Below are 26,334 nucleotides of genomic sequence, written 5' to 3' on the forward strand. Positions count from 1 at the left end.
TCTGACACAAAAGCCTTGTCTGTTTTCAGTCTTCTGGGGTGTTGCTTTTTTCTTTCTCTCTCTCTCTCATAATATCATGCAGCAGCATAGCAGAACTTGTTTGATTTTCCCCTGTCCACATTTTTAAACAGAGAAACCAAAAAACTCATGTGACCGAATTCGTTTAGACATCTTTCTCCATGTGTGTGTGCGTGTTTGTGAGTAAGAGAGAGAGAGAGAGAGAGAGAAAGAAAGAGAGAGAGAGAGAGAGAGAGAGAGAAAGGAAATGACAACTGTATCTCCTGATAAACAATAACTAAATGATTGGATTAACTCAACTGACCAAACAGAGTTACTTTCCCAGGTCTAGAAAAAACAGCTCGAAGCTTTTAAATATTGAGGTTACGCATTTTCAAAACTCTGCAAGCAAACTTCTAAGGATATTAGCCAAAAAAGGTAAGGCTACAAAAAGACGAAACAGTCAAAATAAACACATCATTCAATTTTTATAAAATATAGAGCTTTAATTTATTAGTCAGCAACAACAATGGAGGGGTGAAAGGGGAAAGAAATTCATTTACATGAGTCATTACATTAACACCACCTGTGCATTTAGTCTCAATAAACTGTTGACAAACAATAAACAAAAACACACAAAAATTCTAAGGACACATTTTAAAAATACCAATAAATTGTACAACAATTGCATTTTTTTTCCCTATAAGACACTGTCTAAAACCATAGGACTGAAAGAGGGCCAGTCAAATAGTCCCCTCTGGAAAAGGAAGAAAAGCTAGTACTGTAAGAGGGTACAGAAAAGAGTTCATCATTCAAGGACAAATTGTTGTCCTCCTCCATTTTAGAGCTCTTAGTTGCGTTGAGACAGGTTCCGGAACTTTCCCTCGACACTCATCAAACAATAAAGCATTTGAATAGAAGAAAAAAAAAAACTCACAAAAAAATAACAAACAAAATAATAAAAAAAAAAATTATATCAACATACCCTTTTTTCGTTTCATAATTACAGTACAAATACACCGTCATGCACACGATGAAAAGCCAGCTTCCCAATACTTTGCTTAGTGTTAAACCTCTGATAAAATGCTCTGTTGTGTATAAACGATGATTTAAACATGAAGGTAAAACAGTCATAATGAATGGCTGAAACGAGAAATGCTATCTCTTTGCAGTAAACTACGCTGATTCATAGATTCGTATCTGTGCTGTGTAGGCGTCTGATCATTCCGAGCTAGATTGTGCTTTCATTTGACAAAGTGGAATTAAAAATGGAAAGAAAACAATGATAAAGGAGAAGAATAAGTTTACAGTAAGAGTATGAATCTGAAGATTTGATCTATGGCATATCACTCATGTATCAGGTCATCTCAAGGCTACAGTCATCAAAGCCCATTAAACGCCAATACGTTAAAACCATTCCATAGCCAAATTCATGTTCAAACACCACTGTGACATCAATACCATTTTTAAACAGCGGAATATTTACAAAAAAAAATATTACAAATGCATAGTAACAGAAAAATACTGAATCAATATACCAGTGTTAAAACTAATCCATAATGGTAGACACACTTTGGGTATACATTTGGTAATTAATTGTAAAATAATGAGTTCAATTTTCCTTTTATAAGTATTTATAGTAGTATGTATAAGTACAAAGCAGCATAACTGCTATTCCGATTTGTTTCAATCATTCTTACCATACTACAGTATGGCCACCTTCATAAGTATATGTTTCTTTGTATAAAATAATGTTGAGAAGCCTGAAGACTGTGCAATGCTACACTCAACCTACATTTCCTAGCCTCAAGTGTAGCATTTCGTTTCCAAGGAAACATTGCACTGACCCACACCCTCTCTCCTGGATGTCTATACCACGCGAGCACTGTGGAAGATTTTATTGCAGTCGATTTTGGAAGATACTCAAAAATACAACACAAATCCAGAGGGTGACAATATGACTGAAAGTTTCAGTTTAAAAAAAAAAAGAAAAAAAAAAAAGAAAAAAAAAAGAAAGCAAAAAAGAAAAGAAAATCAACTCAGACCACAGGGCAAGCATGACAGCAGTGTTATAATGGATGACATCAGAATGCACTTGGCTATAGAATGGTATTGCAGAGTGTCTCCTGCCCACTGGAGTCAAATCTCCCACAACATATAGACATTTATAAGTTTATGAGTCCTCGGGGAATAGAATATGAGGATTAGGACAGAGTGATAACATAACAAGTTCCTCAGCCCTTCTCCCTGTTCATTGCGACCCTTCTCATTCCAGTTTTTGTACATCATCTACTGAGTTGATGTCAACGCACACTTTTCTTGAGACTGTTGTCGATGTCTGACGATGGATATTGAAGATTTTCGTAATGACAATAAAAATAATATAACAATAATATTTGCCCATTAGGTACCTATACACAAAGAGCATTCTTTTTTTTTCTATTTAAGTACAAAGAAATCCACAGAATGATACTATATACAACCTACAATAAATACTGTGTATCAGATCAATTTACTTGTTAAAAGGGACATCTGTTTGCTTATTTATTTGTTTTTTTTTTTAATTCTTTTTTTTTTTTTGCTTCTGAAGTTCTGTTTAGCGCACTGGAAGTTGACCATGTTGATTTTTTCTTTTTTTTTTTCATTTTTATCTTTTTTTTCTCCTCTTTTGAGTCTTTCCCGTGTTCCCTGGGATGCTGTCAGGGTACTGAGGATTCACTGAACTCCTCATGTCTCAACCTCCTCTGTTTCCCCGTCGTGATGCCGACGGTTCCGTGGTTTCTTTTGCTCCTTCAGTTCCTTCAGGTCTTTAGCCTTGATGTTCCCCAGCAGTGGGTCCCCTAGCTGCCAGTAGTCTTGGCAGTATTGATTGATGAGACCCATCTCTGGTTGGCTGAGGATGGTCAAGAGGTCTTTGTATTGGCCAGCACTGGGTGTCCAAGCGCTGGACTGCAGCTGAGAGTTTGCAGGTCTTCCCGTCTCCACCAGGACGTTGTTCACGGCTTGGCTGGAGAGCACCACTAACTGCAGCTTGACCAGAATGTGTTTGAAGTTCTTCTCAGTGGCCGTGCAGACATATACACCGGAATCTGAGGTCTGCAGAGAGCGGAGCAGCAAACCCTGGTCGGTCTTCAGTACACGGCCATCAGAGCGCACCTGAGAGAGAGAGAGAGAGACAGAGAGAGAGAGAGACAGAGAGAGAGAGAGAGAGAGAGAGAGAGAGAGAGAGGTTGAAAATCCCATCAGCCTGTGTCAAGTTGTTGGTCTCAGTTACAAATCCAATATCTTTGTCCCCACTAGTACACCGTGTATAGGCCAGTGGAATTGGTTTGGTTTGTACTCTGCCTGTCTTGGAAGTCACTTTGGATAAAAGCATCTGATGAATGAATGAATGTAAATGTACATGTAGCACACTGTGTAAAGACCAGTGAGACTAGTACACTGTGTAAAGCCCAATAAGACTAGTACACTCTGTAAAGGCCAATGAGACTAGTACACTCTGTAAAGACCAATGAGATTAGTACACTCTGTAAAAGCCAATAAGAGGCAAGTGGAGACAGTCTGGACCTGTCAGACAAAAGACCAGAACAGGCGAGCCAAGTCCTACTGACGAGTTTCACCGTGGGCAGTATAAAAGGTCTGAGATGAATATCAAAAAACGAGCTATTATTTCCAGAAATTTCTGGCCCTGCCCATGCGTGCATTCAGTCTGCTTCCACTCCATAACTGTCTATCAGTGCAGTTCATAGCTTCCTGCCTAATATGACTAATAACCCGACAGTGATTATGTTACCGCTGAAATCCATTTAAACGAAGAGTGTTTGCGAAATCGCTCCATTGTTTTATATCCCTTTACACGTCCTCAGGGTTCATTGGTGCTGACAGGTTTTATGTTCTGGGTGTGTAACACAAGCGCTTGTATTCGAAGTGAGATATGCAACCTGGAATGTACCACGCTGAACAGAAAATCCAATAAAACGATAATAAAACAGAAGAGTCTTCCTTGAGGGTGACAAATGACAGTAGCTAGTCGTTAGGCACACAGCTCTTCATATTTGTTTTACATATTAATGAACGCAAACAGGATAACAATTTTTTTTTTTTCAAAAGCCTGAAGACAAATTGCTCTTCTCATCTGACAACGACTATCTGAGAGGAAAACATCCAAACACATACCAATGGCTGAAGAACAACGAAGCGAAAAAAGATGCGAGTGTTTTTCTCCTTTTGGCGCTCTGTGCTCTTACCTCCCGCCTCCTGTCACTGTTGTCCCTGTGTAGGTGCCATTTGATTGACGCGTGAGGAGACCTGGCCTGACACTCCAGAAACGTGCTGCTGCTCTCCACCCCATATTGCACTGTCTCCAGCGTGTTCTTATTGGCTGTAGAACAGGCAAGAGACAAGCAAAAAATCACTCCAAAGACGCCTCTTAAATTGCTTTCCATTTGTATCCCCAAGGAGGCAAAGGCTGCACATTTTTGCTCTGACACAGCAATAAAACACCTAATTATACTGTAAACATTAGCTTGCGTGAGCTAAGTGATTATGCAATCTAATGAACTGGGAGCCAGAGATGAGAAAACAATTTGCAGTTCTTTGTGTCCCAACAGAGGAAGTTTGGAAAGCCTTTTTAAAACTAATCTGAAACATGAAAGAAGAGCAGGAAGCTCTTTTACGGGTGTCTTCTTCAACGAGACATACCATTGGAGTTGTAACCTCTGCATTGACGAATTGGGTTCCCATACTTCACGTCCTGTCTTCTGCTTCGTCTAAAAGGCAATGAGCGTCGCCAAAAGGAATAATTTATCGTCAGTGGTCTAAAGGCATACTGCAGCTAAAAACAACTCAGGCAACACAAAATACATTTTGCAAACTTGCAAAGTCAAAATAACAAGCACATTTTTTGATGTACTTTCTTTTTAACAACACTGGATACACACAATACAGATCAGTACGTGTTGTGTTTCTAGCACATGCTTACAGAGACATTAAACTTAGAGAACGGAGCGTATTGGATCCTTGTGGTCTTAGAGCGCGTTGGACCCGTTTGAAAAACGGTGTGCAGCGAACGTTTACGAGAACAGAGCTTGCTGGAGCTTTACCTCTTCTGAGAGGCCGAGTAGCGTGAACAGGACTTGCCATCCCAGGCACAGTAGGGGTCTCTAGCCAGGCAGCAGTCAGCGCACGCCTCCCCATAAACATCGCAACGGTGCAAGGCCAGATGGGTGACGCCCACCGCCGACGCGACATACAACTGTTGCTGTAAAACAGAGAGAAATCTTTATGCCCTTCCTCGTCTCCCTCCATTTATTTGCAGCTGTCAATCGTAACTAGCTCAGCACGCAGGCTAAACTATACCGTGGATTCCGGAAATCGACAGATATGGGAGTATGTGCTGGCATCTATATGCTAACATCAACTAAATTTCAATTGCATTTACAGATTATATTGTTTGCTAAAAGACCGCTGTGAAGCTCAAGGCTTCCCTGGGCCAGGACACTTTTTACACCTCTCTTTCAAAGATCAGCTGCTTTGAATCAATCATTTTGGCAGAGTCTGTGAAATCTGATCGGTGTCCTTACATGATGTCATGTCATTTCTGAAGCCAACTATTTTAATCACAGCGAGAGACAACACTGAAAAAAAAACTTTTATGCTTTTTCCATATTCTTCTTCATATTGTCATTCCCACAATAAAAGTGAAAATGATTTATAGAGGGGAAAAAAGTGGACAGATAACAGTTATACATGAAGCACATGTTGTCAATGAATTTATATATAAAGGTCCCAAACGTGATTCTATTCACTTTTTTTGGCTCTGAATTTTACTGAAGACACTAGGGCTTGTGAAACGTTCTATAAAGAAGAGCGAATATCGTATTCTTTACCCGCTTGGATGAAATCTTCATCGTGGTAATGGGAGTCGGGACCTGAGACACGAAAGGAAAAACCGTGTCAAATGTGAAAAACTGTGTCCTGACAGACAAAGCTATTAAAAGTGAGTCAGCAGAAGGAGCAGTTGAAAGAGGGACTGTGAGTTTACCTTAAACACCTCGACCTCCTCCAGGACCAGCTCCTCCGTTTGCAAGTCATCTCTGGGTAGGACTATAACTTTCTGAACGGTTCCTTTATCTGTGGGTCACAAGATTAACAACCAGTTGTCATAAGTATGGTGAAAGACCATTATTTTTTTTTCTCTTCCTTTTTTTAAACAGCCTCCTAGTGTTTCTCCATGATAAGCTTACAACTGCTCCACGGATTTGAACACATTTAACTTTCTAGTCTAGAGCACCGACCGTTGTTTCTTTACAACTTTGTCCTTTGTCCTTATCTCTTCATGGTGTTGTGCGTACTGAACTCATTTTTGGCTCTACACCTCAAAATGCCTTCCCCTCCAAAAAAAAAAAACAAAAAAAACCCCTCAAATGTTGATATTTCCAGAAGCCTGCCCCTGAAGAAAAGCACGTTTGATTTTGGTTTCTAATGCATTCCTAAGCAAGCATTCTTCGAGATTTATAATGGCTGGAGTAATACCTCCAACCTAAGTACTGAATACACCCGTATGACAGGAGCTGAAAGAGAAAACATTCCTTTGCCTTCTGGGGCATGGCACAGTTGCCCAAAAATCCATTAGTCTTTTTTTCTTTTTTTTTTAACAAATTTGGAGCATAACAAAGGAGGGCCATGAGGAAAGCAATGTGCAGCACGTTGACTTTGTTTTTTTTGCAACAGGATGATGTCATAAGAGTTTTTTAAGCTTCAGGAAAAGAAAAATGAGGGAGTTCTGTAACATTAGCTCTGAGATTAGGTTCGATGGATCCTCAAACTGTAGCTACTTTGCCCTTGAGGTACAGTGTTCAAAGCTTTTATCAAGATGAAAAATGCAAAGAAAACTTTTTTTCTTTTTGGACTGGACATTCTTTTCAACAAAATGGGTCAGAGGCATTGCATCTGATAAATGTTTTGGAGTTACAGTAGATTTGAATGGACTGGAAGCGCCTGGGGAAAAACAGGGCAGAGAGGCTTGTGTCTTTAGTGAGGTCAGGGAAAACTCAGATACTTTTTACTGTCAAAACTGGAATTGGCCATGCATGACTTACTCTGCTGAGCTACAAGCAAGGAACCAGGATTTCAGAAACTTTTGTGATAAATCCTTTGAAATCCTACCAAAATATGGGGTCTCTGTGTATAAAGCACATTGCTGATCCCAAACAGGTCTCAGTTAACAATGAAAGAAAAGAGCAAGATGATAAAAGCTCACCTGTCCCCAAGAAGAGCACCTCATAGTTGCCGTCGGCTGCGGTGACCTGGTCCACGGTGATGGTGGTGAACTCGTAGTCTACGTTGGTCCTTACCACCAAGGGGCGCTTGTGCACTGGATACACGGCATTATACATGGTGGGGTGATTACGCATGAAGTTGATAACCTCATCTGGGTAGTCCTTGGTGGACTTCATGTTGGGAGTGAAAGTTCCTCCAGGACACTGTAAAACCACAATGAGTTTTAGGCACAGAGAAACCCCAACACCTTTACGAGATGTAGCAATAATGTCTGAAAAAGCACTCAAGTGCTCCAAAGCATCAGAACTTGAGAAACCACCTTCCAGAGCAGATTTTAGCACTCTTGTTCATAAGATACAATACGGGAGTGTTTGAGTGTTTAATATGTCTTAATATGTCTCTTGTGAAGGCAGATGGTTTGTATTTGGGGTCTAAGTCTGTTCCAAGTTTGTGTCATGCCAGCTTGGCCAAGTATCCACACAGGCAGGGTCACGAAAGGGTGAGACTCACCGTTCCCGGTCGTGGGTAGGGGATTTTGCCAGTATAGGCCACCCACTGGTAGTTGGGCCCCTCCTTGTGGGCAAAAGGTCCATTGAATACCATTCGGATGTCCGCCATGGAGTAGACACAAACCGCTGAACCTTTGAAAACAGACCTATAGAGAGAGAGAGAGAGGAAAGAGAATAATTTTAGTGAACCACTTAAAGGTGCAGTTCATTCTTCTTTGACATTTGGCTCTTTGTAAGACTCACTGCCGTGTAAAGAAATTACTGACACAATTCTTCTATTTCAGTAGACCAGTATTCACCAGTGTTTTAGTATTTACACTTTGAAATCCATTAAATGTTTGAATGTGCGATTTCTGTGGCTTGATATTGCCAAAATAACTCCATATGCTGTCTGAGAGACCAACAGCAAAAGATCGTGCTGTTTCCTGCATCCTTTGAGAACAACTGAAAACAGTCCCAACCAGGTGACTAATCAAAGGGAAAAACCTTGCACTTGATACATCTTTGTGTTTCTCAACTCTTAGCCATTAAACAAGCAACAATTATTCAATACAAAAGATTCAGAAATTTTATTGGCAGGGTAGATTTACTGAATGCATGTTAGGTCATTGATCGAAAAAAAAGAAAAATTACTGCCACATGCCCAGGTAACTGTTAGATACTAAGCCCATGTTAAAAACTTCTCCTAAAGGAGGGAATCCAACCAGATAGAAGTTACAATTTTCCGACAGCTGTGTTAATCAAAATAATTTCTGAAACATTTATGTGCCATGATTAGTAGCTTGTTTGTAATGGCATAAAGCTGAGGGACCGCTGCCGCTAATCATCCGCGGACTGCTTAGCCAAGAGTCGAGGGAGCTAAAGGGAGTGGCATGAGATGAGTTCAACCCTTTTTCACATTCGTAGATCCCACATACACCAACCAGGCTTCTTCATCTTGTCCAACCTGTCAGGATGGAGTTCTTATCGAATCTTGCTTGTGGAATCATGGGTGTATACTGAGCTATTCGTCAGCTCTTTTGCCTTTATTCCTGCGTATTTCTCACAGGAGGAGCAATGGTACAACTTCCTCACGCTAGCGTGGTTTCTATGGGCTGTTAAGGGTACTTAGAGTTGGCAATCAATCAAAAGTTTCCTAGAGGAAAACCAGATTGCTACTCTTGAGGAAACAACACGCCCCTCTTCTGTTCAAGGCAGCAGACTTCCTCTTTTATGCTTTGTAGCCTACTGTACACAGGACACACACCGCACACACAGAGAAATCCAGTGGACAGACATACGGAATCACGGATGGATGTTTTAACACTATCCCCCAGCAAAAACAGTCTACTGTGTGTACAGATGGCGAAAGATGTTTCCTGATGGAGGGAGGCCCTTTCTAACTAGTCCGGAAAACAGGTCACCCACTTACCCCGAGACGGAGAAGACCCCATAGATGACAGGGTTCTTGGTGTCCTGTGTCGGCTGTATGTACACATCTCCTGTGGAACAAAACACAGAATAACACGACAGTGAGCGGAGCTCAGGCTGAAAAAACAGAACATCCCGGGAACACACGCGGCTCAATACCAATATTTGCTGGACTTGAATCAATCAAACTTTCTGAAGCTCTTCTTTTGAGAGAACATATGGAGAAAATACAGCTCTCAAGTGACTAAAAAGGGGTCTTTTTGGAAGTTTCATATCAGCATTGAAAGCCCAGAAGATAGCGAGGCAGGACAGGAATGAATACATAAGAGAAATGACATGTTCATTTGTCTTTTTTTTTTTTCTTTATCTTTTGAACATTCCTCTCTTCTTGTCACAGTACAAGTAAAGGTCAGAAGGGCTTTGTGTGTTTAACAAAGAGAGCGTGAGACCAGAATTTGGTCTGATCAGCAGAAGATTGAGGGTCAGATCCAGGATGAAAAAAGGAGATGAGCAGGGCCTCTTCCTGTTTTTGGAGTCTCTACTCACGGAAAAGCGGAGGTGTAAACCAGTTCAACCCAATACTGAAGAACAGGAAGCCTTCTGCCTGTTCAACAGTGCCCACAGGAAGAACTGTACGGCACTTGGAGCAGCACGATTGTGAAATCGTATTTATGAATCATGTCATGAGTCAAAAAAAAAAAGCTGCTTCCATTCAAACCACACTTATCAAAACCAGACTCTTCCAGATACCACAACAAGCAGCAGAGAGAATTGCTGACAATTGTGTCAATTCCAGCGAAGAATGACAGGCTCCACCACCAGTTCAAGGCAATGAAAGCCAAAGACAAACATGAAAACACAACAAAAAAAAAACATGATGTTGACTGTGGTTACAGCCTAAGAGAAAGAGATTACACACGGGCTGATGGCAACCGAACCAATGTATTTGAAAGAAGCCCGTCGGCTACAGTAAAACAGTCTCCAACACAGTGGTTAAATGCATGATAAATGCCAACTCTGTCTCTCCCAGGTTTGAAACGAGGTAGAAATAGGACGGAGTTATTCACACTTCTCATTTCCCCCTAGGGCTGCTACAGCATGCCCCCCCCCCGCCCCCCGCCCCCCCGGACTACCACAGGCACATTTTGAGGACCCCTGGTTGCTACTGGACGCCATTTAACCTGTCAGAGGAAGATTAAATTAGAGTTGACTGTATTGCAGTGACAGGGGTGGGGGTAGACTGTACTGTATCCTGTAAATGTTTTCCACGCTTCTTTTCGTGTTCAGGTGATTATTTGGATTATTAAGGGGAACCAAAAGTGAAATGGAGCCAAATTACACATTACCCATGAAACAGAGGCCCCGTTTTCTTACAAAAAAAGGAGAAAAACAAGTACCTTTTGAAAAGATGTACCGTAATAGGAAATAAAGTTTCAGCGCCTTATAAAATGAAGTATGGATGTAATAATTGTGGCTCTAAAATTAAAAAAAAGAAAAAAAAGAAAGAAAGAAACTCCAAACATGCTCCATAAAGTAATGAAAAACTGACATGTGTCAAATAAAATAGAGGAAATAAGTTTTTTTGCCTCATAAAATGCATGTTTCCTGTGTTTAAATGAAGCCATAGAGTGGTGGAGCACAGATTCTGAGAGCCGCCAGCAAAAACGCCTGCGATGAGGCTGTAGAATGCGGAGATAAGATTGACAGATGAGGTGAACATAGTCTATCAACATAATGGGGACTGCAGGGAGTGTGTGAGGGAGTGTGTGTAGGCATGAACCAGGTGCCAGTCAAGACTTCTCTGGGGACAGTTTGTGGTCATGATCTTGCTTCTAGAGCTGAGGATAACGAGGAGCCTGGCATATGGTTCTTATTCGTCCTTAATGACCCCCTTTACACACACAGACACGCGCGCGCGCACGCACACACACACACACACACACGTACACACAGTCACTTCGGGGCACAGAGTCACTAAGGGGCACACACTCGTTTGGACATGCAAATACACACACACACACACACACACACACACACACACACATTCCAGAGAGAGAAATAGTCATGGATTTCTGCAGACACAGAATGAGTGACTACGACTCGCTAGATCTTCCTGAAGAGGTTTAGAGACTACAGCTCTTTCAAATTATAGATTAACGAATCAAACATTTTTTTTAACTTGATTAAAAATCATTCCGGAAAAAAAAACACCCTGAAATGCCAACAGCAGAGGCACACAGCAGTATTTTATATATTTGTGTCAATTATGAGGGTAAAGAGAGAGAAAATTACTGCGATACAAAAAAGCACAGCTCCAGGGGAGGGCTCCACTGAATACTGATGTTAATATGAGTCTTTTAAAGAGCCAGACTTTGGTATTGTCCTTTTCCCCCCATCTACTTTTGTAAAGCAATAAAAGCTCTCGTTTTTTTCGGAAGAATTTATTTTCTGCTGGAGTCCTGCCTGCATTCAAGAGCTCTCTCTATCTGTCTGTCTGTCTGTCTCTTTCTCTCTCTCTATCTCTCTGACACACAAACACATACACACACACACACACACACACATTTTATGTCTGTGCTCAGGTGTTTATAATGAATGTTTCTGAAATTAATTTCTAAATGCTGAGCTGAACCAGATGGTCTCTGAGAATCAGACAGTATCTTCTTCTCATGGTACATGTCCACATTTCTCAGCCACTTTCACAGTTCCACCTGCATTAAAAACAATTTCGCAACATGATAGGAACAGGGGAGTAACCCAACTCTCATCATGTCTTTCAGCGTACCTCAGCTGAGCGACATCACCGTAATGGGAGGGGAATGTGTCTAGGGATGGATTATTGTTTTGTTAGCATGTATAGACTGGCCAGCCGTTTGTTCTGCTCAGCCATGTACATGTGCAGAAGGGTTGCATCTGTGAGAGTGCATTTTCATCTTACTCACAAGCATAAATCTTTAATACACACACACACACACACACACACAGACGTATACATGTTTTCCTCTATATCCTAATGGGAAATTCCCACTAAGTTCTATTATACTGTAACTAAACATTAATAACATAAGTCCTATTCATAATTAAAAGAAAGGTGCCCCGTTTGACTGAGGGACATCTGATTTATATGATGCTTATATGACGCTGATGAATGCTGATAGTACTGATATTCTGTTGAACCTAAACTGGACACATTCACCTAGATTAAATACATACAATTTTCTTTCTCTTGCTCTCTCTCTGGCTTGTCCTATGTGTTCAATATACAAGCACACATATCTGAGCGGTCTTTTGTACACGGCATATACCATATATCGTGTACATGTACATGACATATCAAATGACTGAGGTACAGACATGTCAATGAGTTCTTTGACCTGAATTATTGTGTCATTTGCACTGGGTTTTGTCAGCCTTACAGTTGGATTCTATTGAGTGGACTGTTTTATGGTACCAAAGGTTTTTCCTTTTACACATTACATTGGACATTTTACTCATAAGAGCAGTTTTCTGTGTGTTACTTCATCGTATTGGTTCGAGTCCATCTAGAGGGATAAAAATCCTAACAACTGAAATAAATAGCAGTGTTCTCTCTCTTTGACTGGCACATACTTACATTTTCAATAAACAGTGGGGCATCTGGGTTGAGACTGCCAAATCATTAATATTTTCCAACTGTACAAACTCCCCTGACCTCTTAACATCCTTACCCAGAGGTATGCACGCATAATTCCACTACATAAGGACAACAGCTGTGTGCTGTACATCCTCTGAGACTTGGACAAAGACCTCAAGGGTCCTATTTCCCACTTGACTAAGAGGGTAGAAAAATACCTCCTCTCTGTCTTGGCTTGACTTTCCGGCCGTAGTGGTTCTGCCCAGACCAGCCTAAGCACAAATTAAAAATTTGTTCAACATGACCAAGATGATGGCGAACTGAACACATTCACCAGGGACGTGATGAGATGGACGACTTCTAACAGAAGACGTAAGCTTCCTTTCTAAGAGCTACAGATCATTAACTTTGGCTTCTAAACTTGTATAAACATAACGAAGTCAAGTAATAAAGTGGATGAAAAGATGTGTTAGAAGAAGGAAGATAAAATGATCCTATAAGACAAAGAAGTTGATGTCCTTTTCTACATGTTAAAAAAAAAAAAAAATGCTTTGATAGATCAGCACTCCCAAAAACATCTGCTCCACTGCTGCATTAAACTGAAATGACAGTGCATTCCAATAAAAGCATTTGCGATTCTGCCGATAAAAAGTTTGACAGTATGAATAATACATTCCGTGATGTACGGATACGATATCTGCAGGTTCTCGAGAAATGAGCGATGAGGAAACAGGATGTCAAGAATCGCTGTTAGCTTCCTCCGTGTCTGTCTTTTCTGTGAAACTTTTCTCCTCAAGTTCCATCTGCTGTTAGAACAAGGTTCACCTACTTTACACTACACCAGGCTCAGCTAATGAGGCAAGCTGAGCGGAGACACAGGGCTATAACTGGCTCAGGCCTCTTCCTCTGTTCAAGATCAGTGAGCGACAGACTAATGGAAGAAAGTTCCTCTCCTCTTCATTAGGAAATGTTCACAGTCCAAGTTGCACTATACGCTTTACAGACATATAAAAGAAATACCCTGAGCTGCTCTCCAGATATTGCCAACTCGCCACACCCCGCTGTAGACTTTGTGCTCAGCATACGCGTGTCTGCAGACTCCCCGTTAATAAATGCTGCCATTTGCTAATAAGTACGTGAAATCTATTCGTAATTTCTCCTATGGACAAGAGCGAAAAAACACCTGTAAAAATTAGACAGAGGAGGCAATTCTCTGTCATTGCCATGATCTCATCAGCTCTGGAAATTCAGACCATAGATCGTTTTTTGTTTTTTTGTTTTTTTATGAAGGAAATGACACAAACACACACACATATAGATGGGATAATTTGTAGCAGAAGTGGTTAGAGCAGAGGTTCTGAATGAACATTTGGTACAGTGGGTAGTTCCAAAGTAACAAGCAACTTGATTTAAGACAGGCATACTAGCCATGGACAGAATCTGTACTGTTAACTTGTTTTAGGACAAACGGTTACTCATGTTGGAGACTGTTATACGTCGAGAAAATGTGTCACCTGAAATTTACTTTGTTTTGAGGGTAAAAACAGGTAATTATCAAATCCAGACATGTGTAAGTCACTCGTTTCATTCAGAGTTTACCAACACTAAAATGCTAATGTGAAACAGAGACAGAAAGGAAAAAGGCAAGTGGGGGGGGGGGGGGGAGGTAGTAGCCTCCGCAGGGACAGTAACGGAGCTGACATTCCTGTCCGGTTATCCGATTCCATCTGCTGTTGCTTGTGGTCCCTGCACTTCGAGTATATCTACAACCAGAAGGATTTCACTAACACCTCCAGTCTTTTAGAAAGGAGCCTTTTGTTTCAAACATCTTGAAAGAAAATAACAACTAGGAGAGAGTGTGCGATTCCCATTCCAGCTTGGTGTATGAGCCTCTCGAGAGTTGAGAGTATGGAGCGAAATGGGCGACGAGGCCAGATGGCAGAGAGTTCTTGGGCAGGTGGTGGTATGTGGCTAAGAGTGAGGTCAGACTTTTTGGGAGCCAGAGTAGGTGGTGCAGGCCCAACAAAACATGCCAAGCCAGACCACAGCAACCAGATCCTCCTCCCAGTGGTCAGTCGAATTCACACACTTTTCAAACGATCCCCCTGTTTGGCCTGACGCCAGAATAAACCGAAGCCTTCGAGACCTGCTACTGGCATTTCATCCCTCTTCATCTCAGTTCAACCCTTTGGTGCGAAGAACTGATGAACGGGAGACCGAACAGAAGAAAAGGCAAAGAAGACGAGAAGGAACGTAAGGAAGAAACAGAAAGGGACACTCACGGAGCTCGTCGAAATGCGTCTCGATCCCGTCGGCCCCGGGGACGGAGCAGATGAGCCGAGCCTTCAGGAACGTGCTCCATTTGTTGACGAGGCAGCAGTGGCCTCCGTCATCGTTCTATAAAGGAAACAAACAAAACGACAACAAACAAACAAGAATTCAGTAACACTCCTCGTCTGACCAGAAAATCAAGCTTACGCCGGCACTCGCCTAAACACGAATCGCAATAAAGAAAAGAGGAGGTCTGAGAGGACAGGAAATCTTCAGGAACGGTTAGCTACGAGTGGATGAGATGGTAAACACCGTCCCCTTCCTATTTAGAGTGCTTCCCATCTGCTGTGGCTCAGAGCCAACATTCAGCACGCTGAGACTGAGGGAAACACGGTGGCTGTAATTTAGTGGATCGCTCCTTACCCAACACAAATTCTATTTACAGCAGATATAACTCTGTCACACACAAGGTAACCGGCAGGGGTTATATACCTCAAATATACTGCCGTGGCTAACTGTTTTTCCCCACACGCATTATTCTAATGGCCGTGGATTTCAAATTTGACTCTAAGACACATCTCTCACTGTTGTTTGGTGGGAATGTGAACTCATCATTTTACTGACTGTGCTTCGTGGATTTGAAGGAATCCCAGGCTGTAGTAATTAATTCTTTTTTTTTCTTTTTTTGGGAATAAGAGAATGGCATCCAGATGGATTCAGACGTGAGGAGGAGAGAGCAGCATCTCTGGAGCCCAATACATAAAGAGGGAGAGGGGAGGGAGAGAGGGGAGGGAGAGAGGTGGTGGTGGAAGGGGGGTGCTTTTTGTGTAGGGTCACTGCTTGACCTCCTCACATAAACACAGGGCTGAACGGCTGTAAGTCTGGACCAAGCACACATAAAAACACCCCCACCACCGAAACACACACTCACACACACACAAGCATGTGAATGTGCAAGGATATGCGAACACATACACACACACACACACACACACACACACACACACACACTCACACAGAGATACAAACAGTTCTGTGAAGATGAATACTTACAATTTCTTAAGCATGAACACAAACAAACACACACAAACACACACACACAAGAGGCATGAACTGAAATACTCACACACATACACACGCAAACAGACACACACACAGACACACACACACACCGCATATACAAACACACACACAAGCAGGCCCCACTAGATAAACAGAGCTCTCTGAGTGAGAGTAAACTAAACTCAATAACTAATTGCACAATCACTGTATTTAGTCCGGGGAGACTGAGCTATTTGCCTGTTTATTTGTTTTCACTGATCCACTACATTTGCTATCGTGAGTAGAGATCAACCAAAAACTCTCATTAAAGAATCCAAGGGTAAACCCTACAATATGTCAGCATTATAGCAAAAAGTCTGGTTTTGGCAACCTGATTCACAACTTGCTTTCACATATCCTTCTGTACACCACAAGCTTCCTTCTATTTTAGCACTGCTGGACAGGTCAAAGGTCACGGGGTTAGGTCCCCGACGTACAGAGAGGTGCATTGTACACAGGAGGGTTAAATATATGTGGATTCCAGCAGATCAGTGCTAAGCAAACACAAAACCTTCTAACCTGAACCCAACTGTCAGTGTTTCAGCTCTGGCTTCTGGTGTGGTTCAGATTCCTTCTTTTCCCTTTTTTTTTCAGAAAAATAAAAGAGCTATTTGGAGCTAAAATATGTCCTTTTTTTTTTGCCTGACTGTTATTCAAACCACTAAATTCCAGAACTCACCAGACAGATGCGACCAATCCTAGATTGGGATTTAGGACTTTGACCCATCTCTGAGGACTTCTCACGGAAGAAAAAGTAGAGTTTGTCGTCATTTTTCTCGGCACTATCAGGAATGAGGTGAACGTGGATAAATGTAGGGTCTGAGAGAGAGAAAAGGACAAAAGTAAATCATATGTTATACACACAATAATATACAGACCACGGATCAGTTTTCTTGGTATTCTCAGCACTTATCAGACAATGATGTGTATATTATGTATATATATATATACAGAATGATCCATATGGCAAATTGTTCATAGTTCTGTCTTAATTTTATATAAGACTCATGTGGCATTATGATGAGTGCTTCTCCATCCAGTTTTAATCACCACATTCCTAAATGACAAATGTGGGCATCAAGAAAGATGGCATCTGGGCACATACCATTCAACCATCTGGAGTTATACTGGTCTGTTCGCATGGCAGTCTGTTTTCCCAGCGTGCGGAAAATAGCCGAGTCCGTCCCCATAAAATCAATATAGACCCCAGCATACAACTCGCCATCTATTCAGGGAAAAAAAAAAAGACAGGAAGAAGGAGAGAGAGACAGACAGACAGACAGACAGGGAAAGAGAGAGGGAGGGAGGGAGGGAGGGAGAGAGAGAGACAGACAGACAGACAGAGAGAGAGAGAGAGAGAGACAGACAGATAGACAGACAGACAGAGAGAGAGAGAGAGAGAGAGAGAGAGAGAGAAAGATTAATAGGTTAATGCATTCTTTTTAACTCTTTGATATGGTGCCATCCCTCTCCTTGGCATTAAGCTTAGACGATCTCCTTACACTCTCAGATCCTCCTGTTCCAAGCCTGAGCCAGGTGCCCTTCCACATGCTTCAGCTCAACCCATAGTGCATGTCCAACTCACATAGTTAAAGACTAACCTCATAGGGCAGTCTATGTCATTGCTCCTTTAGTCTTTTTAACGTTCTCCTTCACTCTCCTTGACTCTCTTATAAAACACACTCACAAAAATACTTACAAACACATAGCATCTATCAATAAACCAAAAAAAAAAAGGGGTCATCGCTATTGAGTCACTACTTTAAGGTACTGAATCACGTAAGGGCACTGATATCTTATTCAGCCGTTTTACAACGTCACCGCAAACCATAATACATGTTGACTCCACTAATCCCCTTAAGGTTGGAGGTGGCTTCCCAAGCCAGACTGCTTGGCCCGATTTAGAGCTGTGTGTGTGAGTGGAAGGAGGCAGTGGAGCAGGCCAAGCCTCATTAAGCAGTAGGGAGGCTGAAGGGACCCGGTCCAGTTGCTGTCCGCCCGGACACATGAGCAGGTGTCTCAGCATGAAGCTGGCGGCTTTGCAAAGCAGGGGGGGGGGGGGGGGGGGGGAGGAGGGCATTACGAGTGAGAGAGAAAGATGGCGTGGGGTCGGGTGAGGGTGGGGTGACGGAGATGAGAAGGCAGAAAACCGCCCAGCCTACGGTGACTGATTATTTTCTGTTAAAGTCCAGTCATATCAGAAAAGGGTTTTTTTTTTACAGGGACCAGTGGGAAAGGTACAGCTTTTAGGAGACGAAGGGATAAATATGAAACTGTGATACTAACTGAATCTCTTCCCTGCAAGTCATGGTTTAAAGCCTGTGTCGTGTGTTTTTGATTGGTGGAGAGCTCACAAGATGATTGAAAACGGGTAAAACGGAGGGAGTGTTAATATTAGCAGATGCCCAGTTTGTGATTTATGACGAGTGCTTTTCAACCCAAGAGAGATCAGATGAAAATTATTGTAGCAGCAATCACAGGCCTTGACCGCGTCTCACTGATCCAGTGGAAGAAGAAGAACTAGACAAAAAGAGATCTACACTCTTCCTGTGGTGAATCATAAACGCATCAAACGATGTATGATAATGCTGCGACACACAAGGCAAATGCATTACGAAGAGTCATCAACAGGATAATAAAGGAACTTCAATTCTCTGGGTTTTTTTTATGCCTGTGTATCCCATTAAAAGTGGCAAATCCATCATGGAATGGATACTCTGGACAAAAAAAAACTGACCAATTGTAGCAGAATGTCTACATTAATTTCCATTCTAACCGCATGTTGGCAAACTTTCTTATTGTTTCATGAGAAGATGGTAATCAAAATTCCTCTGTGATTCATCCTGTGGGAAAGAAGTGCCGAATGGAGAGGCCATTCTGTCTCTTTGGACCAAAGTTTAGCTGTAAAACATTTTGACAAAGCCAACCATAACTAAGTGGCCATTAAAGTGGCGTTCCCGGGGGGGAAAGGGAACCATTTTTAGAAGTTGGACACAAGAGGGAACAAGTGCAAGGGGCATTAACTGAAATGTCTTCAATAGTTACTGGACACTCCATGGAGACTTGACTGACTCTTTTTTGGTCCACTCTCAGTTCAAAACGTGACCAAATGAGATAGTACTTACTGATCAAAGCAGAGACGCTGTTCAGCTTGGGGTCATAGGAGCATTTTCCTTTCCCAGAGTCCTCTCTGCCTGGTTCCAAATGGAATATATATTCCTGAAATGGACATGCATGAGAAATATGAATTCGTCAATTCTCCATATCCCTCTGTCGTGATATCGGATTAGTCAAGGTGTTTTTTTTTTTCCCCTCAGGTCTGGATTCTTTGACATTTTTAAGACATTTTGGGTGGTTGAGGTATTCAACGAATTCTTCTCACAGAGACTGAAACAAGCACGGATAACTTCTGTTATTCCAATGAAAACATGCAATTCGTGTGAGTAAACGAAAAGGTTAGTGTTTGTTCTCATATATCAACCATCTCTCAACCAATCATCTCTCGGCTTTGCCCTGCTGCTGCTGCTGCTGCTGACACCTATAATCCATCCCAGTGAAAACAACAGTGCCCTAGAAGATGGATGATTGATGCTCAATGCATGTTTGGCATCCCAGAGGCTCTGCAATGAAAGGTGATTGACAGGTATTTGGACTCTGGAGTTGGAAGGACACACTGACATGTGCTGACACACCCTGAAGCTTCACCTAGGAGCAGAGCAGTTCCAAAACCTTTTTTCGCTCTTTGGACTGAAAGACTGCACAGAAGACATCCCTGTTCATATCCATCATCAAAGGCATAAAAGAGAGTGAGGAACCTGCCAAAGGATTTCTAGGCAAGTTCGTCTATGCAGCGGGCACACAGATTCACTCTCGCCTCTGATTAAAGTCAGCTATGCTCACAAATCTAAACGTGTTGGCAGTTCCCTCAACAAATTGTCAGGTGTTGAGGTGCAAAATGTCGAAAGCACTGCTTTTTTCCCAGTCTCCCAAAATGTATACCTTACTACTGAAACCATTTGACCTAGGGGATGGTCTAGCCATTAAAGGGTTAAGTGTTCCTTCCTGCGATGCGAAGCGAAGCATCTGAGTTATGCACAACTATGTGGGTCTATTATTTCTTTTGGTTTCTTCAGTGGAACACAGGCTGCTGCTGTTTGCTCTGGATCAACAGGGCAGCGGTGGGAGCAAGTCAAACAAAGACTGGGTGAACTCGCAGGGTGGCTTAGATTGAATTCCAACAGCAGGGGCAAAGCCAAGGGGGCGGGTTTATTTCGGAGGAAGGTGTAAGTGACAGTAAGACACACTGTGGGTCAGGTATTTACCCTGTGACACAGAGAAAACTGTACAAAGATGTAAACAAAGAAAGCTCTGGTTTATATGTTCACTGACACCTATCCATTGACCTTGGTTCCTGACTGGTATGAGAGAGTTCCCTGATGCCTGAGCATATAAAGCAAGCAATTAGTCTGTCTGTCACAACCTTTCAAAACACTCTCATGCAACAAAAAGAAAAAAAAAAAAACCAGACAAACAAAGATGGCACAGATCTGACACAGACAAAAAACAAAACAAAAAAAACATAGTCAAGACAGCATTAAAATGGGTCAAAAGAACAAAAGCAACAACTGGTTGAGTGTAATATGAATCAGAACAGAACTGAACAAGTGGCTGAAATGAGGCATGCTGAAATGTGAGGTGACACATGACGAAACAGTTTGTTAATGTCCTTACACACGACAAAGTCCAGGCATCAGGTCGCATGCAACTCTTAACGACGGCGCATCGGTAAAAAGGACAGAGATTAATAGACGACACGCGCTAGTGCCAAACACACACGGTTAGCACTTTGACTGCCCATCCCACCGGGAAGGGCGAGTGGGCTTTTCCGCCCGCGCTCATGACGGGAGGCCTAATCCCGAACCCACATCCCACCTGCATTCCGGTCTCATCAGCAACCATTTCGGGTTCTGCCGCTCGGTTAGCCCTCCCTCTGGTCTGGGGCGTCTGCAGGTGCATGGCCGTCTAAAACAGAGCATAGCGATATTTTCTGGACATTACCCACCTGCGTTGACTAAAAAAAGCTTCAACAAAGAAAAAAAAAAAAAAGAGGGGAAAAATCGACACAAACAACCAACCCCGGTACACAGATGACCTTTGATCCTATTAAATCACCACCTGTGGGCAAGATTAGGTCTTTCCAACTGAGAGGAAATGACAAAACCTTAAGCCACGTCTTAAGTCCTATGTTTGGAATGCAAATGTAGCGTGTTTTGAATAAAAAGAACCTCAAACAGATTAGACTACGATGGACAGAACAGGTTTTGAATGGATTAAGCCCACCAATCCAAGTGCTTGGAGGAACGTGAGTTCCTGCAGATGTCAATCAGAGTGTAAACGAAACCGTTAAAGTGTAAACCCAACCCATCGCATCCATCTCATCTGTGGTAGGTTATTTAACCAGATGGCTGAAGCAGCGGTAATGTTATCACAGTATTCCGCAGTCGGATCACCGAAGCCTTGGACGGCGCGGCCCATACATTTCACCCCCACGCCGGCCCGCCAAGAGCCAACAGTCTGAGTCAATACGTCTGTTACAACCACATGTGTTCTTTCAATTTTCGGTGCTCGATGTGTCTAAATGCATGGCTGCACAAAAGAACAGAGCCAACAATTATGACCCATTGAAATGAATGGCCCGTACATCTGGATATCTTTTGGCCTGCAGAGGTCCGCTCGACAAAGGGAGCGCCCCAAGCTGTCTGTCTCTTTCTCTTCGGGTATGTGTGCATATGTAAGTATGTCTGGCACAGTGCGAACCGATTCTTACTGCGTCGAAGCACAAAAGCGCATGGCTTGGAGGAGCACTTTTGGCTGCTCCACTGCTGAACCTGGTTTCCTGTCTAGAAAAGCAGTAGGTTGAAAGTATATGATTTCAACTCTCTCTGTTGTCATACTTAACTTCACTGAGGCAGAAGACACTCAGGAGACATGCCAGACCTGTCCGTTTTAAAATACATGGAGAAATAAGAGGTACTTCGTAAATACAAATCCACATCTCTCTATACAAAGCTCCATGAGGACTTACAATGTTTCTCTTGCTTTCTCTAATGAGGGGTCACGTAGCAAATTACCCCATTTCTCAAACGCTGAAGTCAGAGGACACCTGCAAAGGGAATATCTATTGAAAGGTGAGTAGGACTACTTGGCCTGAATGTTATGTGTGTGTGTGTGTTATTCAGACACCTTTCTTGCTAATGACCAAGTTGACTCACTCTACAGCGTACTACAGAGTCATCAGAGAACCCTTATGTTAAGCTGGCTCTTGGAGAGGAAGGGGGAGAAAAGATTCTCACCCTACGACATTTTTATTAATTCGATTTTAAAAGCCCCTTGACTGTCATTCCAGAACAAGTGTTGTATTTAAAGAAAAGGGGACGACTGGCGTTGGTAAGTCGGGGTGCTAAAGAAAAAAAAAAAAAAAAAAAAAAACCTAGAACGCCCATCAAGTGATGCCTGGCTCGGGCCAGGAAATTCAAGAGCCCTAATTAAAGAGTGAGACTAAACAGGCAGGAGAGTAATGGAGCGCTGGGGACGGCAGCTGTGTGTAAGCTCTAACGCTAGCCTGGGGCGCTCCTGCATACGGGAGGGGGGGGGAGGCGGACAGAGGGAGGGAGGGAGGGGGGGAGGGAATGGTTGAATGAGGGAGCAACAGAGGGAGGGAAGTGAAAGAACATGTCTGACGATGGAGGTAAACTTGTTCGTTACAGACGTTCTCGAACTCGTGACAAGCGTTCAGGCACGGATGATGAAGGTGGAGCGGTGCATACTAGAGGGAGAGGAACACCTGTGCCCCTGAGGTAGATTTCAGTAAAGCTCATCACGTTTTAATGATACAGGTCTCATAAGAGGATTCAGAGAACAGATTTACCATAGGTTTGCGTCCTCGGTTGACATAGGTACACACGGGGTTGTAAGCTCCTGTTCCACAGACGTACAGGTGAGTCCTGTTCCAAGGTTCAATCAGACGGATAAAATTTCCGCACTCTCCCTAACACAACAGAAATGGAAAATAAAGTGTTATTAGCTCAGCAACTTTGCAGCTAAGTTGAAACTCAATATATATATAACATATCTAAGTTGTTTTTTTTTTTTAAATCAGTGCGGAGATCTTAAAAGTGAGAGATTCTAAAGAGTACACTGTCCTGATCTTAACTGTGTATTAATAATGCGTGCATCATTCATATACAATCAAGGGCATAATCTGTCTCTCTCTCTCTCTCTCTCTTGCACACACACACGCGCGCATACACACACACTGATGGAGAACTAATCAAACCTGATTTGTGAGAGAATGTGGCGTCTGAACAAAGTGTTAGGGCTCAAACAGATTTTACCGCTGAAGGGCCCTGATGCAGACTGTCACGCTTTCATTAGCGCAAGGCAACTTGAACTGAACTTGTGTGTGTGTGTGTGTGTGTGTGTTTGTTTTTTTCCGATCCAGTGCATTCATAATAGCACTATAACACTAAAACCACCTGCAGATAATTTGTCTGTGGGGCTGTATGACTCTCCAAGCACTAGTAGACATTAAATACAAGTTCACTCCTGCTCCACGATGCCTCTTGCCTTGAAAAGGATTGAATGATTCCTCTACGTTTTGGATGAGATACAAGTGCAAATATTTTGTGACCAAAAAAAAAAAAAAAAAAAAACAAACAAAAAAAAAGTATGGATTATCACTTGATTTAATATGCCAGAATATGAAGTGCAAGCGGTCTCAGATATACTTACGTTGGTGTCCTTGCCACTTAAAACACACTCGGTTTTCCTCTGCTGGGAAACAGGCCAGTGAATCTGGAGGAGGGTAGAGAAATATCACTCAACTACAACAATAACACCTTACATCGCAAAAGCTCTGTTCTCCCTCAGCTGGTTTTACGTGTCCAGGAACAAACTAGTCAAAAAAGCATCTACCCCGAGTTTTCACAGGGCCTCCTGGACTCATCAAGAACCAGGGTTTGTTTCCATAGACCCTTTTCCGCATCACTGAGAACTGACAGAAACAAGAGGTGAGCTAATCAGGAAGGCTAACACCACGCAGGGAGATAGCATATACAACCACCACCACACCACCCCCCCCCCCCACCCCCCCTCACCCCCCCACGAGGGCTGTGAGAGGTTGACACAGGGGCTCTCTCGCCCCGCCCTGAGGAACAAAGGCCGCGGTGAGAACGACGGGGGAAACTCTTACGATGAGCGGTTCCCTGTTGATGTCGTGAAGGTCCAGGGAGAGGATGTAGTCCTTGCTCCCGACGTACATGCGATCGTGGTCCTCATCCATACGCAGGATGCGGTAGTCCGACGTGTTGAGAAGAAAGGAGAAGTGGTGGGCTGTACCGGTGGATTTTAGCTCTGTGGGGAGAGAAACGAAAGAAACGTGTGAGAAACTGAAAAAAAAAAAAAAAATTCACACGGTTTTTACTGTCACAATGAAACGCGCTTCGTAAGCATTAAAACCGCGGCACCGAATTCAGCGCTCTATGATACGAGCAAAATAACATAAACATGTCATTCAGGAATAACATTCAGTACATGCTCTAACCAGCCTGAGAATTGTTTTTTTTTTAAAAAAGTGTGCATATAATTACAAAACGTATATAATAAAAGTCTGTTGTGTTGTTAAAACCATAAATTATGTCAGTGAAATATGTAATTATATGCTGTTGCACTAAAGATATCATATTATCTGTCTGTCTTATATGAATTATACTAAATGAGGCCCCGCGCAGCTACATGTCCTCCTCTGTTACGTGGTCTGATCTGAGAATTGTCAACACATTTTGAAATCCAAATCCTAGTGATGCGCATCAGAGACACCAGCACTGATCTGGGTTCAGAAGTTAATCTGATCTGTTGGCTCACTGACTTTGCCTTTCATCACTGCCTTTGGCCAAAACGACGTGTGCGCTTCATCTTAGGGGACATAAAGGACTGGCTTTTCTGTCATCTACAGGTCCATGTGTTTGTGTGTGTGTGTGTGTGTGCGCGTGTGTGTGCGTGCCTGTGTGTTTTTGTGGCTACCCCGCAGAAGGCTAACCACTCTTTCAAGAGAAACATGAGCCCTCCCGAAGCCTCTCAGAAGACAGAGAAGCATGTTTGATGCTGTCCTCTCTGGTTCAGCGCACATGCACAAACTAAACCATGTGGTTTGACAGTCAGGCTCGTCCAAAGAAAAGCTCAAACACACCAAAGACAAACACTTAACATGATTACACAGGGCAGTGCGCATACCACTCCACGGACAGCAGTTTCATTCATTACCGCCTCATGTGGCTCTTTCTTCAGAAAACCAAAGCACCACAAAACAAATACGAACTAAACGCTGCCTGTCGGGCTATTTTCATCAGTGTGGCTTAAGCCATTGTAATGTTTTCCTGCGGTTACAACGTAAAATATTACTCTATTTATCCTAAAATTAGAAAGCATCTTGCTATGTCATGACTGCAGCAAATTTGAATAAATCTGAAGAAGGAGGTACCGACAGGGAAACGAGGATTAAAAGGCTGAGAATAACTTTGCCGGGAAAAAAGAAAAGAAAAGAAAGAAAAGAAAGCTTTACGGTAAAAATAGAACATTCATACACAACAAGGCATTTTAAAAAAAGATTAATAGGTCTCAGTGGATTATAAATAATCTTGGTTCGTACAAAACCAGGTCCTGGACAAATGACACAACTTTGGCTGTTAAGGTCCACTTCTGAAAACGCTCTGCATGTACGTATTGATACAGTTTCACCCGAATGGCACAGATTAAGAAAGACACATTTTAAACATGTAGCTATGCTGGTTGCAGATTTGTGTTATAACACAGTAGTCTCTAATAATATCAATCTTTTTTTGCCATACAGGATCTCTGTTTAACTCTGGGATACGCCAGCGTGCACCAGTTAATGTCGTTAACGTTGCAGTATTTGTACAGTTTCATTTAATAATGGCGCGGGCGAGGGTCGTGTTTATAGGTCACTCTGGCGATAGACAGCTGTCAGGAGACTCTGTGTGTAAAAAGCGCACCATGCGCCTGTGGCTGTGAGATTATTTATGTTTGAGAACCAAGCTGAATGATGTGTCCCTCCACTCCCACCACTGCACTCTG

General features: G+C 42.5%; 1 protein-coding gene across 1 annotated transcript in view; it reads right to left on the minus strand.

Moving 5' to 3' along the window:
• Positions 1-2,504: 2,504 nt before the first annotated feature.
• Positions 2,505-26,334, minus strand: part of sema3fb (sema domain, immunoglobulin domain (Ig), short basic domain, secreted, (semaphorin) 3Fb) — a 59,364-nt gene continuing 35,534 nt past the window's right edge. Inside the window, exons 3-19 of the mRNA XM_030778745.1 lie at positions 24,434-24,594; positions 23,974-24,036; positions 23,111-23,230; positions 21,115-21,204; positions 19,308-19,401; positions 17,288-17,407; positions 16,862-17,001; positions 15,093-15,207; positions 9,199-9,268; positions 7,789-7,933; positions 7,259-7,481; positions 6,041-6,129; positions 5,886-5,927; positions 5,100-5,257; positions 4,699-4,766; positions 4,245-4,378; positions 2,505-3,153 (exon numbers count right to left, since the gene is read on the minus strand). Of these exons, the coding sequence (XP_030634605.1) occupies positions 2,725-3,153; positions 4,245-4,378; positions 4,699-4,766; positions 5,100-5,257; positions 5,886-5,927; positions 6,041-6,129; positions 7,259-7,481; positions 7,789-7,933; positions 9,199-9,268; positions 15,093-15,207; positions 16,862-17,001; positions 17,288-17,407; positions 19,308-19,401; positions 21,115-21,204; positions 23,111-23,230; positions 23,974-24,036; positions 24,434-24,594 (2,261 nt within the window). The 3' untranslated portion in view covers positions 2,505-2,724. The remainder of the gene's footprint in view (positions 3,154-4,244; positions 4,379-4,698; positions 4,767-5,099; positions 5,258-5,885; positions 5,928-6,040; positions 6,130-7,258; positions 7,482-7,788; positions 7,934-9,198; positions 9,269-15,092; positions 15,208-16,861; positions 17,002-17,287; positions 17,408-19,307; positions 19,402-21,114; positions 21,205-23,110; positions 23,231-23,973; positions 24,037-24,433; positions 24,595-26,334) is intronic.

The sequence above is a fragment of the Chanos chanos genome, chromosome 6, assembly GCF_902362185.1.
Source record: "Chanos chanos chromosome 6, fChaCha1.1, whole genome shotgun sequence".
NCBI lineage: Eukaryota > Metazoa > Chordata > Actinopteri > Gonorynchiformes > Chanidae > Chanos > Chanos chanos.